The sequence below is a fragment of the Sturnira hondurensis genome, unplaced genomic scaffold (assembly GCF_014824575.4).
Source record: "Sturnira hondurensis isolate 20B ecotype Veracruz unplaced genomic scaffold, ASM1482457v3 Scaffold0008908, whole genome shotgun sequence".
NCBI classification, from domain to species: domain Eukaryota; kingdom Metazoa; phylum Chordata; class Mammalia; order Chiroptera; family Phyllostomidae; genus Sturnira; species Sturnira hondurensis.
The window spans coordinates 4,438,177-4,452,573 of NW_028081539.1; the positions used below are offsets into that span (position 1 = coordinate 4,438,177).

A 14,397-nucleotide genomic window follows, 5' to 3' on the forward strand; every position below is an offset into this window, starting at 1 on the left:
AACTTCTCCCCAGAGCTCCAGTGGGTATAGCTAACATTTCAAGTATTGACTTTCCGATTTTTTTTTTTTACAACTTTGAAATTTGCCAACTTCCTATTGACGTACATGTTCTTTAAATATGTTTAATAAGTTAGTTTCTTCCCATGGATTCAGTCAAGGCCTATTGGCCCTGGCAGCTTGTCCACATCTAAGATGCCCGTTTTTATTTGCTCAGATCCCCATATTCATTTGTTAGCTTAATTCCTAAAGCACAATTTTATTTCTAAGTTCTTTCTTTGTTCCTGGTAAAAACCTGCACTAATTTTCTAACTACAACCCTCGCAAAATTATTCTTTTTAAAAAATAATGTGTATAGCACCTACATGTGAGGAATACTGATGTAGACTATACTCATTTTATGTTTAAAAATATTAAAGCCATTAGTGACATAGGAAGGAGAAGTAGTTAGAATTGGCTTAGCAGAGTTGCCACTTTTTTATGGATTTCTCAAAAATAGAAAGTAGTCCATGTGTGTAGCATTCTGAAAGCACCACAGCCCAAACAGTGGTGTGTGGGGGAAAGTAGAGGGAGAGGCATGAAGCAGCTACAGGTTATAGACTGAGCCCTGAATTGGGCCTACTTAAACACCCAGTCAGTAGCGAAGGATGACCCACCTCACACCAACTAGACAGCTGCCTTTAGTGCCCCACTGCCCTTTCTCATCACAGTGGAAGCTTGCCTTTATTCACTCTGCAGTTTCTCACTTCCCTTTATCTCTTTAACCCATGTCAGTAGGATTTCTATCCCAACCTTCTGCTGCATATTGAGATCACTAATGTCTACCATCTTCAAAGTCCAGTGGTCATTGTTTTCCAGTACTCCCTGCTATCTTATTGGATGTCTCAGCAGCATTGGACACAATTGACTATTTCCTCCTTCCTGGAATGATTTCTTCTCTTGGTTCTGAGATATCACATGTTCCTATATTTTCTCTTGCTTTAATTGGTTACTTTTTCACAGTTTAGGTATTATCTACTTCCTCTTTCCATTCTCTAAATATGGGGGTGTTTAGTCCTGTACCCTTCCTCTCCTTGTAAGAGTTTATTATTTTAATATTATTAAATGTAACTTATAGGAATATCAATTATGTACAAAATATATAAACATATTGGTGAGGAGCATAGTAATGATTAACATGTTGATAGAACTGATGTTATAATTAATATAATAAATAATCAAATATTAAATGAATAAACATGTATACACACTCTATTTCTTAATAAAATATTTTGCTTTATCAGAATCTGAGGACTCTATGGAATTGTTGTTATACCAGGGATTTTCTGAAAAAATGTTTTCTACTCTTTATGAAAAGGATAGCGCCATGTTTTTCTTCTTTTCTACATCCTTTCCTCAGATGCTTTTTTCCCCAAAGCAGCACTAGCTGTGACCTTCCTAAATATTCCCAAAGGTCAGGGTTGAGTGTCCCTCCACCACATATGGTACTGCCCTGTGTAGACTCAGGATTTCAGTACTTCTCTGGATATTTTTGCAAAGTCTGGATTGTTTCCTGATCTTTCAACCTCTTTAATTTTAAGGTTTTGTAATGGATTCAGCATCTCAGTTTATTATAAAGAACTGATGATTCCATGCCCTGCCTCATTTATTGGGTGCTGTGCCTCTTGTTGTCCTGTTTTAGTTTTCTCTATTGGCACCAATGGGAAACTTACAACTTTTATTGAATTTTTATAGAGTGCTGGATACTTTCTTGGTTCTAAACTTCACTTTTCACCTTCACTTTGGGTATACTCTGTTCTGTGGTCAATGGCAAGCTATAGTAGGAGCTTTGACATCTACTTTTTCCTAGGCCTGAGTAGTCCAGTGGTGATCCCCAAATCCCAGGAAAATGCCCATCCTTGTGTTAGAAAGAGAGGGAGCATTTTGGAGAGTCCCTAATAAGTCACTATTGTCTGAGCCTAAGTAAGACTTAGCATTTGTTTTTTTACTTAAAGGAGAAATGAACAACCAAAATGTGTAAGGCTTGTGATGTATTGGGCACTTGGAGGCTTTTATTGCTATGTGTACATTTTTGTTTTATTTTGAGACATATTTTGCATTGGTATTATACATATTGTTATCATTTGCAATCCTCACAAAAGGCATATGTGGTTAGTTGAAAAAGTCATGCTATGCCTGTTTTTCCTTGTTAAGTGAGCCATTTCTCTTTTATAGTTTGGAAAACTGAAGAGTGAAAAGCTTAAATCATTTGTCTGAAGTTACTCAAGCATCAGGGAGTTGATATCAAATGTCTTGATCTCAACGTGGCTTCCTTTTCTCCATGTTTTCCTGCTTTGTCCAGAATAGTTTGTAGCAGTGAGATTTGTTCTACTTTGGCATTGTTGCCTGCACTGTGAGAAGAATTCCTGAATGCCTACCAAGTACTTAGTTGGAGGAGGAGGGGGCTGGATGAATGAGTTTAGGTTGCAGTGATCGTGCAATGAGCAGGGTTAATGGTCTGTATCTCTCTTAAGGGAGGTGTGATAGTTCCCTCTAGATGATAGGTTACCAAACTTTGAATTGCAGATTTTTTGCAGTAAAAGACTTTTGGGCATGTGGTCTCATATATATGCATAATTATATGCCTATGCTACTGTATAAAGCATGTATTCTTTGAAAACAAATACATATATTGAAAAACTTTAAAAGAATAAAGTTTTTAAAATATTAGGTTTCATATTCTTTTATTGCTGATTTAAGTAATCTGACCTGATTCTAAAAACTATGATTCTAAATCAACTTATGAGATGGACAACCTCTTCAAAGGTATATGCACCAGTCACAAAAGCTTTGGAGGCAAGCTAAGCAAATGGAACTATCTTCCTGTAAATCTTGGATTCTCTTTGATTCTAATCTCTTATAAACATGGATGCAACCAATAGTGACTCCTCAAAATACTTGTGTTTTGTAAAATTGTTACTCTATTACAGTTCCAATCCCCCCCCTGCCACCTTGCACTCTCCTGCCTAGCCTACCCCCTGCTCCCACTGTCAATCCCCACACCATTGTCCAAGGGTCATTCATACATGTCATTTGACTACCTTCCCTTTCTTTCCACCATCATCCCCCTCTCCCCTCCCCTCTGGCCACTGTCAGTCTGTTCCTTGTTCCCATGCCTCTGGTTCTATTTTGCTCATTAGTTTATTTTGTTCATTACATTCCTCTTGTAAGTGAGAACATATGGTATTTGTCTTTCACCAACTGGCTTATTTTGCTTAGTATAATATTCTCCACTTCTATACATGCTGTTGCAAAAGGCAGGAGTTCCTTTTTGCTTTCTCCTGCATAGTATTCCATTGTGTAAATATACCACAGCTTTTTGACCCACTCATCTTCTGATGGGCACTTCGGCTGTGTCCGGCACTTGGCTATTGTAAAGAGTGTTCTTATGAGCATAGGGATACACGGGTTCTTTTGAATTGGTGTTTCAGGATTCTTAGGGTATATTGCCAGCAGTGGAATCTCTGGGTCAAAAGGCAGTTACATTTTTAGTTTTTTTTTAAGAAAATTCTGTCCTGTTTTCCATAGTGGCTGCACCAGTCTGCATTCCCACCAACAGTGCACAAGGGTTCCCTTGTCTCCACATCTTGGCAGCACTTGTGGTTCATTGATTTATTAATGATGGCCATTCTCACTGGTTTGAAGTGGTATGTCATTGTGGTTTTAATCTGCATTTCTTTGGTGGCTAGCAATGTTGAGCATCTTTTCAAATGTCTATGGGCCCTCCATATGTCTTCCTTGGTGAAGTATCTGTTCAGAACGTTTGCCCATTTTTTAATTGGATTGTTTGTCTTCCTGGTGTTGAGTCATATGAGTTCTTTATATGTTTTGGAGATTAAATTCTAGTCCAGTGTATCATTGGCAAATATATTCTCCCATACAGTCAGTTCCCTCTTCATGTTGATAATGGTTTCTTTAGCTGAGCAGAAGCTTTTTAATCTGATGTTGTCCCATTTGTTTATTTTTTTCTTTATTTCCCTTGCCCTAGGAAATATATCAGCAAAAATATTGCTATATGTAATATCTGAGTTTTTTCTGCCTATGTTCTCCTCTGGGACTTAATGGTATCATGACTTATATTTAAGTCTTTTATCCACTTTGAGTTTATTCTGGTGTATGGTGTGAATTGGTGTTCTAGTTTCATTTTTTATTTTTTACATGTGCCAGTCCTATTCTCCCAACACCATTTATTGAAGATACCATTTTTAATCCATTGTATGCTCATGCCTTTTTTGTCAAATATTAATTGGCCATAGAGACATGGGTTTTATTCTGGGCTCTTTATTCTGTTCCATTGATCTGTATGTCTATTCTTATGCCAGTATCAGGCTGTTTTGATTATTGTGGCCTTGTAGTATAGTTTTATATTGGGTATTGTGAGCCTTCCTATTTTATTCTCCTTTATCAAGATTGCTGAGGCTATTTGGCATCTTTTTGGTTCCATAAGAATTTTTGAAATATTTGTTCTAAATCAGTAACATATACCATTTGTATTTTAATAGGAATTGCATTGAATCTATAGATTGCTTTGGGTAGTATGAACATGTTATATGCTTTTGTTTGTTTGTATCTTCCTCAATTACTTTCTTCAGTATTCTATAGTTTCCTGAGTACAGGTCTTTTACCTTCTTGGTTAATTTATTCCTAGGTACTTTATCTTTCTTGTTGTTATAGTAAATGGGAATTTTTCCTAATTTCTCTTTCTGAGAGTTCATTGTTGGTATACAAGAATTCCATTGATTTATGAATATTGACTTGTATCCCACTACTTTTTGGCTGAGTAGTTTTTTAGTGGAGACTATAGGGTCTTCTATGTACACTACCATGTCATCTGCAAATAATGACAGTTTCACTTACTCCTTTCCAATTTGGGTGGCTTATATTTCTTTTTCTTGTTTGAGCTCTGTGACTAGAACTTCCAGTACTATGTTGATTTGAATAAGAGTGATGAAAGCAGACACACTTGTCTTGTTCCTGATCATATGGAAAAGCTTTTAGTTTTTGCCCATTGAGTATGATGTTGGCTGTAGGTTTCTTGTATATGGACTTATTATGTTGAAGTGTGCTTTTGCTGAGTGTTTTTGTCATAAATGGGTAATGGGTTTTATCAAATGCTTTTCAGCATCTGTTGATATAATCATGTGGTTTTTGTCTTTGTTTATGTGATGTATTACATTCATTAGTTTGCAAATATTATACCATCCTTGCATCCCTGGAGTAAATCCCACTTGATCATGCTGTATGATTTTTTTGATGTATTGCTGGATACAGATTGCTGATATTTTGTTGAAGATGTAAGCATGTGTGTTCATTGGAGATATTAGCCTATAATTTTCTTTTTTTTCTTGTGTCTTTACCTGGTTTTGGATTTAGGATAATACTGGCCTCATAAAAAGAGTTTGAGAGTCTTACCTTTTCTTGAATTTTCCAGAATAGTTTGAGAAGAATAGGAGTTAGTTCTTCTTTGAATGTTTCATAAAATTTGCCTGTGAAGCCATCCAGTCCAGGGCTTCTGTGTGTGTCAAGGTTTTTGATTACTGCTTCAGTTTCACTGGCATATCTGCACATTCCCTTGCCATGTCTCCACCCAGGGGTAGATTGGTCTCCCATGTGCTGAGCTTGTTTGCTTACCACTGCTTCAGCCAACCTCCTCTTCTGTGCCCCCACCTCACTCCTCTTCAGTGATCTGATCAGAACTTTGTATCAGACTGCTGGGAACCTACCTCTATAGTAGGCAAGATGCCCTGGATGTTGAATTATCAATAAGTCACTAAGGCTTCTTGGATAACAATGAAGGGTCAAACAAACATTAACTTTATCCTCTATCTTAAACTCTTATTAAAGCAGTAATCAAGGGAATAATAACATTTTTTAATAATTAAACCTGAGGTTGACAGGGGAACTCAAGAGTTAAAGATTTTAGTTAGTAATAGTTGATAGGATTAAGTCATTAATGCAGGTGAAAAGGTGTTGCTTCAGGAACTGAAATACAGAACCTATGTGACTCCAGGAGGCCCACTAGCAATTCAGCCTTTATGCCGTCGAGGATCTGCAAGGGATGGAGATGGTGTCTGAACCACTGTGTTCCCGGGAGGGGATGTCTGTGATACAGATAAACAATTGTTAATGAGCAGATATAGAAATACTAGAAAAAATGCTGCCAGACTGCAACTTTTATCTAATTAACCTTTTCCCAAACCCGTTACGTACCCCTTTTTTTCCTTATAAAAAGATTGGCTGAGATAAGTAGTTAAGATGGGTTTTCGGGCACATAATCACCATTTTCTCAGATTGCTAGCATCTGAATAAAACACCCATAAAGATTCAATCCTTTTTTCTGCGTATTACTCCTGGTAGTGACAGGCAGCAAGAACACTGACTTTTCCAGATTCATTATGACAGAGAGAGTAAAAGAAGAAATAGCAAACAGATTCACATCTTTGGAAGCTGAAAAGATCCAAGGAAGCTGAATCCTAAAACTAGAAGTCACATGATTCATATGAGAGAGACTTCCTTTATACATACATATGTGTGTGTGTACACACACACACAGCCACATGCATACACACGTGCTCACAGGAATCCCAAAGACTCAGGAAAGCACAATATCAAATATTTCTAAAATTGGTGGTAAACTGCAAGTAGAACCAAAAATGGAATGGTTGGGTGTCCCTTTAATAACAATGAAATCCCACTATTTTTTCCTCAACTCTGTATAGCCAAGTAAATTCCCTTCTTCCACCCTGGCAGAAATATAAAACTTAATACATGGAAAAGTTAAAACTGAGGGTTTTAGACTGGGAGGAAAAAGTAGAGTTGTACTAAAACAATCTGATTTAGAGATCATTTACCCATGCTGGCTTCCCCTACCCAGCTTTCAGAATACTGTTAGCCAGTCCTGTTTGCCAAAGCTATAGAAGATCCAACTGTGAAGAATCCACTGATGTACAGTGCTGTCCAATGAAATGACCCAAACAGATCATATTATAGTGAAGCTCAGTCCATGAACAGTATGCACGGAGAGCTTACCTTCAGCCTCCATATTAGCTGACAACCAGGAACCACAAAATATCTTAAGAAAGCTCAAGAACGACAAAAAACGTAGAAGAAACTGACATGAGACCTAGAGAAGAAGACTGGCAAAATCTCTGTCATTAGTGTTCTCAGAAAGACAGAAGCCCTGACCGGCTCTTGCTTCATCTGTGTTCCTTAGTATTGAGTAATGGGTCATCAGGGCAAACCTGTAGCTCCTTGTAGACCACATTTCAGACCCTTGATTGTGGCAATCCCTGCAAAACGACCCCAGTCCCATTCCCAGGGTCTGCAAACTTCTTCCTGTTGATCCTACTGAAGGCCTTCTAACACAATTGTTTCTATCCATGTGCTTAGAGGTAGCTGAGGGAAGGTTGTTTACATGAAGTGTGGATGGAGCTTGAGTGAGTGGTTAGAGTTGCTGATGAGAGTGCCCTAAGCCCCCAAATGCTTTCCTTCTCTGAACATAAATAAAACCTTGATAAATGAACATTTCATAGAAACAGGGTTTTAATATAGGTATGCACTTAACTGTTCACAGATATATTTTCAATAGGTTTTGACAAGGGTAAGGTTGAAAAATATATGATGAATTTTTTAGGCTGAAATGTGTGTTCTTTAATTAATTTCAGTTTTATTTTCAGGGTGACCGTGGACTTCCCGGTTTTCCTGGGCTTCATGGAATGCCAGGATTGAAGGTTAAAGAAATTGGTCTTTTTAAATTCAGCAATGCCATGTAGTATTTCGAATTCTAAACTTTATATTGCAAATGTGTTATAAAATAAATAAATAAATACTGATATATAAAGTATGTTAAACTAAATGATAAGTTAAATATTGATATCATAAAGCTTTATCAAATTTATTTAAAATTTCCAGTCATAAAATTAAAGCATTTAAAAATTGATGAGTAAGTTTCACTATGTAGTAATGGTCTCTATAAGTCTTCTACTATAGACCATGGAATAGTACCAACTGTCCTAATTTTTCCTTGTTTTTCTTTATAAGGCCTGGAAAATAGGACTTTTGTAAACAAAGTTTAAATTATTTTATTTCTATTTTGATATTGGCATATTAAACTCTTGTTTATAACTGATATTTTGCCTTTTAGGGTGAAATGGGTCCCAAAGGAGACAAAGGATCCCCTGGATTTTATGGCAAAAAGGGAAGTCTGGGTCACAGAATGAAGTATTCCTATTGGACAATTGGTGTAATAGAAATCGGAAACTTAAATTTTAGTCCCAGCCCATCATTATAGCAATTTGTTTTATTCACACTTCTCAAGGGTTTATTAAAAAATGAAAAGATAACTCTTGACTCTTATACATGGTAATCCATAAGAATATGTTGTATTATTGACCATTTTGAACTTTTAAAATAATTTGAGTGATAGCTGCTTAATGGTGTGTCTGTTGAGAATGTTATGAGCCTTCCTATTCACCTTGAAGGAAGATTATGGTCTATGTATATTTACAGTACTCATTGCCTTTTAAATTTGCCCAATGTGTGGTTTTCCTATTTTATTTTATATATATTTTTATTGTTATTCAAGTACAGTTGTCTCCATTTTTCCCCCACCACTCCCCCCACCCCAGTCATCTCCACCTCCCACCCTCAACCCTTAGATGCTTGTAATAATTCTGCATCCATCAATATTTTCAATGCCTTATATTTTGTCCACTGGCCTGATAAAATAATACTCTGTCAACAAGTTGCAAAGCCAACACAAGCTGTAGTTGCATGAGTTCTGCCATTACATAATGAGGTTAACCTACTTTCCTGCTTAAGTTTGAGTTGGAAGTTTAAAAGATAATTGAAAGTATTATTTTATACGTTTTTTTTATTTTTATTTTTTAAATTCAGGGTGCAAAAGGTGAAAAGGGGAGTGCTGGTTTTCCTGGCCATCCTGGACGTGCTGTGAGTTTGATAGAAAAAGTTCTTGCATATTTTGCCTTAAATAAAAATTATCTTATAGTATCTTTCTTTAAAAATATTGTAAAAATATATTAAAATACTTATATTTATTATTTAGGGAGAACCAGGACTCCATGGAAAGGATGGATTAATGGGTATTCCTGGCTACAAGGTATTTATTAAAAGAGCAAAAAAAAATTCTGGATTTATTAATGAATATTAGAAAAATGTACCACTACCAGACTTCCTTATGTATCATATTGCTGTAAAATTAATGAGCTAAAACTTGTTTTACTGTTATTTAAAAGATGCTAAATGTCTTTTGAATCTATTGTCAACCCTTACATCTTAGAAACAAACTCCTAGCATATTAAGAGGTTGGCTTCTTTGAGAAGCCATTCAGATGGGTTTGTTTAGTTGGTTAGAAGCAGAACTTCTTAGCTCTGCCTCCTACTGGGTTGAAGTTTCAGTATGATTGAGTGGGTTTTAGTATATTTACCAAGTTATGCACTCATCACTAGAATCAAATTTTCAAAGAACTTTATACTCATTAGCAGGAAATGAGTATTTTTACCCAAGCCATTATTCCCTCATTTCCAGCTTATGCAAGCTCTAATCTACTTTCTGCCTCTCTGGATTTGCCCACTCTGAACATTTCATTTAAAAGGAATCATACTATATGTGGTCTTTCATGCCTAATCTCCTTTATTTACCATGATGTTTTCCAGGTGCATCTGCATCTTGGCCTGTGTTATTACTTTATTCCTGTTATTGCTGATAATGTTTCATTGTATGACTATGTCACATTATATTTATTCACTCATCAGGTGATAGACATTGAGCCTATTTATATTATTTGGTTACTATACATAGTGCTGTTAGGACTATTTTTGTACAAGTTTTTGTGAGGATATATGTTTTCATTTCTGTTGGGTATATTCCTAGTAGTAGAATCATTGGAACATATAACTATATTTAACATTTTGACATCCATTTTCTCTTGGTATTTGCTTTCCTGATAGGTTCATGCCACCTTTCATATCTAATCTTGGTTATGGCTCTCATTTTCTAAGCGTGGATCTCCCAAAAGCAATTAAGTTTATGCTTTCTCATTTGTTTGAAGTTTTTTATTGGAATAATTTGTGATTAAAAAAACACTTATTTTTTAAACTCTATTTTCTTAGAGCAGTTCCTAGGACAACCCCCTTCCCCCACTATCAACTTCTCACACCTGAGTGGTACATTTGGTACAATTGATGAACCTGCTCTGACAAATAATTATTACTCAGAGTCCACGGTTTACAGTAGAATTCACTTTTGATATCCTATAGTATCATATATAATACTTTCACTACCATAACAATTTTCTGTGCTCTGACTGTTCATCCTTCCCTCTCTTCAACTTCTGGTAACCACTGAGTGGCCTTTTTCTGTCCCCACAGTTGTGCCCTTCCAGAATGGCCCTAGTTGGGAGTTATACAGATTGCAGCCTTTCACGTTGGCTTCTTCCGCTTAGTAACAGTCATTTAAGTGTCCTCCATGTCTTTCCATTGCTTGCTAGCTCATTTCTTGTTACCACTGAGTCACATCAATTTGTCTGAATATTTCACAGTTGATATTTCTTTTGGGGGAATCTTTGAGTATTGAATCATACCTAATTTTTCTCTGACCTTTTTAAAACCTATTATCTTCAACCCCCCAATTTCTATTTTGAAAAATTTCCTACAGATAGTTGAATTACAAAAATATACGAATATTTATTTCTATTATATATTTTAACCACTGAGGAGTAAGTTATAGACACACTGCATTACTCTCCTAAATATTTAACCTTTATCTTCTAAGAATTCTTTAAATTCCATTATGACACCAAAAGATCTAATATCAATACAATAATATTTTCTAATATTGACACCATATTCAATTTTTTCCAGTTGTCGCCAAAATGTTCTAAATAGTTATTTTCTTTATACCTGTATACACAGGTATAAAGACTTGTATATTTTATTTAGCAACTTTTAGTCAGGGTTTTCCAGAGAAACAAGCTGATAGGTTGTGTGATATAAATGTGTATTTTGTATATGTATACATGTATATAGATAGATAGAAAAAGAGAAAGACAGAGTGACAGAGAAAGGGGTTGATTGTTTCATTTTAAGGAATTGGCTCACACACCTATGCAGGCTTGTAAGTCTAAACTATGCAGGGCAGGCTGGCAGGCAGGAGATGCCAAGAGTTGATATTACAGATCCAGTCCAAAGGCAGTCTGAAGATAGGGATCAATTCCTCAGGGATGTCTCAGTCATTTTTTCTCTTAAGTCCTTCAACCTTTGAACAAGCCCCACCCACATTATGAAGGATAGTCTGNTATAAATGTGTATTTTGTATATGTATACATGTATATAGATAGATAGAAAAAGAGAAAGACAGAGTGACAGAGAAAGGGGTTGATTGTTTCATTTTAAGGAATTGGCTCACGCACCTATGCAGGCTTGTAAGTCTAAACTATGCAGGGCAGGCTGGCAGGCAGGAGATGCCAAGAGTTGATATTACAGATCCATTCCAAAGGCAGTCTGAAGATAGGCATCAATTCCTCAGGGATGTCTCAGTCATTTTTTCTCTTAAGTCCTTCAACCTTTGAACAAGCCCCACCCACATTATGAAGGATAGTCTGAGCTATACTAGTAAGCTTTTACTGAAAGCTTACTGATTTAGACATTAATCAGGTCCTTTAAAAACTCCTTCAGAGCACTGTCTAGATTGGTATTTAACCAAATATCTGGGTACTATTGCCTGGTCACATAAAATGAACACATAACCTTAATTTTAGCACATAAAATGCACTATCACAGATGGCATGACTCTTTACTTTTTAATCTAAAGGTGACCCTTTCCCCCAGTTTGGGTTTGCCTGACAATAACATGGCATTTTCCAGTAGAACCTCGTGCGATTTTTATTATCAGTTAGTAGTATTGTATCAATAGTAAAGAATTTTTCTGATTGTTTCTTTGATTGCATTATGGATAAATATTTTGGCAAGAATACAACATAGGTGATGTTTTTATGCTTTCTATTATATTCCTTTAGGAGACACATAATATCTCTTTCTATTATTGGTAATACTAAATTTGATCATGTGGTTAAGAAAGTGGAACTAGCTTTCTGTGTGTAGGCATATGTGTGTGTTTGTGTTGATTGTTCCGTGGTATATCTGTAAATCATTCAGGTCCCATTTACATGTCTCTAAAAAGTACAGTAATATCCTTTATAAAAGAAGAGCACATATTTTGTTAGTTTTTTCCAAGTGTGTACTATTATCAATGCTATTGGAATATATTCATTTTATAGCTTTACTGAAGTAAAATTTATGTATAAATGAAATTCACTCATTTTGTGCAACTACCACCAAATTCAAGTTTTAGAATTTTTGTAATTCCTTCAGTTCTCTCAGTCTCCCTGGCAGTTAACTATTAACCCCACCCCTCGACCTAGGCAACCACTGCTCTGCTTTCAGTCACTATACCGCTCTTACAATTTCCGTTAAATGTAATCATGCCGTGTTTGGTTATATGGATACATGATAATTATTATTTTCATTCATCAGTTGATGAACATTTGACTTGGTTCTTGTATTTGACACTTATGAATGATGTTGATATGAATATTCTTATGGACATCTCAGTTGGATATGTTTTAATTTCTCTTGGGTAGATACCTAGAATTGCTGGGTTGTATAATGAGCGTATATTTAGCTTCCTAGAAAACTATCTATTTTCCAAAGCAGTTGCATATTTTTCTGTTTCCATCAGCAATGCATAGAAATTCCCATTTTGCCAAACCCTGCTAATAGTGTTACCACCCTTTTCATATTTTAGCCATTTCATTTAGTAAGTAATGGTATCTCATGGTGGTTTTAGTGTGCTCTTCCCTGATGACTGATGGTATTGACATCCTTTTATGGCCTTGGCCGTTTGTAAACCTTCTTTTGTAAAGTGTCTATACAAATGTTTGACCATTAAAAGAATTGGGGGGTTGTCTTATTAATGAGTTGTAAGAGTTCTTAATATATTTGGATATAACTTATTCATCAGATACATGCTTGCAAATATTTTCTTCCAACATTTGGATTGCCTTTTCATTTTCTTAATGGTACCTTTTGGTAGAAAAATATTTTTAATCTGGATCAAGTCCAATTTCTTAAAAAATTTTAAGTTAATGCTTTTTGTGTACTATTTAAGAATCTTTACCTAACTTAAGGTCACAAGATTTTCTCCTATCTTTTCTTTAACATTTTTTATTTTCTTAGACGCTTATATGTAGAACATTATATTTTCTAAATGAATATTATCCTAGGTTACAAATTTAGGTCTATGACCCATTTTGAATTGATATTTATGTGTGCATGGTATGAGGCAAAAGTCAAAGTTAATTTTTTTAATATGGAGATCCAGTCATTCCAGCACCATTTATTGAAAAACTCATTTCCCATTGAATATGTGGCCACTTTTGCCAAATATAAATTGATTAGTATCTGTATGGAACTGTATTTGGACTGTTGGTTTTGTTTTAATAATCTATACCTCTGTTCTTCCTCAACTTGAAATCAGATAGTTTAAATATTCTAAATTTGTTTTTCTGTTTTTAAGTTGCAATGGATATTCTAGATCTATATCAATCTTATATAAGCTTTAGTGTCAGCTTGAATTTTTAGCGAAAAAGCCTACTGATGTTTGTTAAATAAACTTTTTAAGTTTGGAATAATTTTAGATTTACAGAAAAGTGTAAATTTTAGATTTACAGTACAGAGAGTCCCCTTATGTGCTTTACCCAGTGGTTCCTTATGTTAATCTCTTATGTTACTGTGGTACATTTATCAAAACAAAGAAATCAATGTTGGCAAATTTCTATAAACTGAACTCAATACTTTATTTGGGTTTCATTTCTTTTTTTACTACCATCCTTTGTCTTTTGCAGGATCTAATTCAGGATATGCCACAGTGCATTATTAGTCTCACCTCCTTGGTCTTTTGATTCATGTAATTTATTATTTTCTTGTTTTTCATGACTTTGAAAACTTGAAGAACATTGGGCAGGTATTTTGTAGGGCCACTTAATTTGAATTTGTCTGATGTTTTCCTCATGATTAGGCAGGGATTATGGCCTTTTTGTGGGGTGAGGGAAAGCTAACACAGAGGTGACTTGCCCCTCTCAGAATATCAGAGGGTTATACTACCCACATGAATAATCATTGGTTTTATTAACTTTGATCACTTGGTTATGGTAGTATCTGTGAGGTTTCTCCATTATAAAGTTACTGCTTTTTTCTTACCACATTCTTTTTGGAATCAAGTTACTAAATCCAACCCCAACTCAAGATGGGGGAAGGGGTGGAATTATGGTCCAACTCTTAGAGA

At 35.4% G+C, this 14,397-nt stretch overlaps 1 protein-coding gene across 2 annotated transcripts in view; it reads left to right on the top strand.

The window, feature by feature from the left end:
- The window catches only part of COL21A1 (collagen type XXI alpha 1 chain), a 120,436-nt gene that overhangs the window by 55,364 nt on the left and 50,675 nt on the right, over nt 1-14,397 (top strand). For both annotated transcript variants that reach the window (XM_037056352.1, XM_037056353.1), the window contains 4 exons: nt 7,713-7,766; nt 8,180-8,233; nt 8,932-8,985; nt 9,101-9,154. In XM_037056352.1, the coding sequence (XP_036912247.1) occupies nt 7,713-7,766; nt 8,180-8,233; nt 8,932-8,985; nt 9,101-9,154 (216 nt within the window). The remainder of the gene's footprint in view (nt 1-7,712; nt 7,767-8,179; nt 8,234-8,931; nt 8,986-9,100; nt 9,155-14,397) is intronic.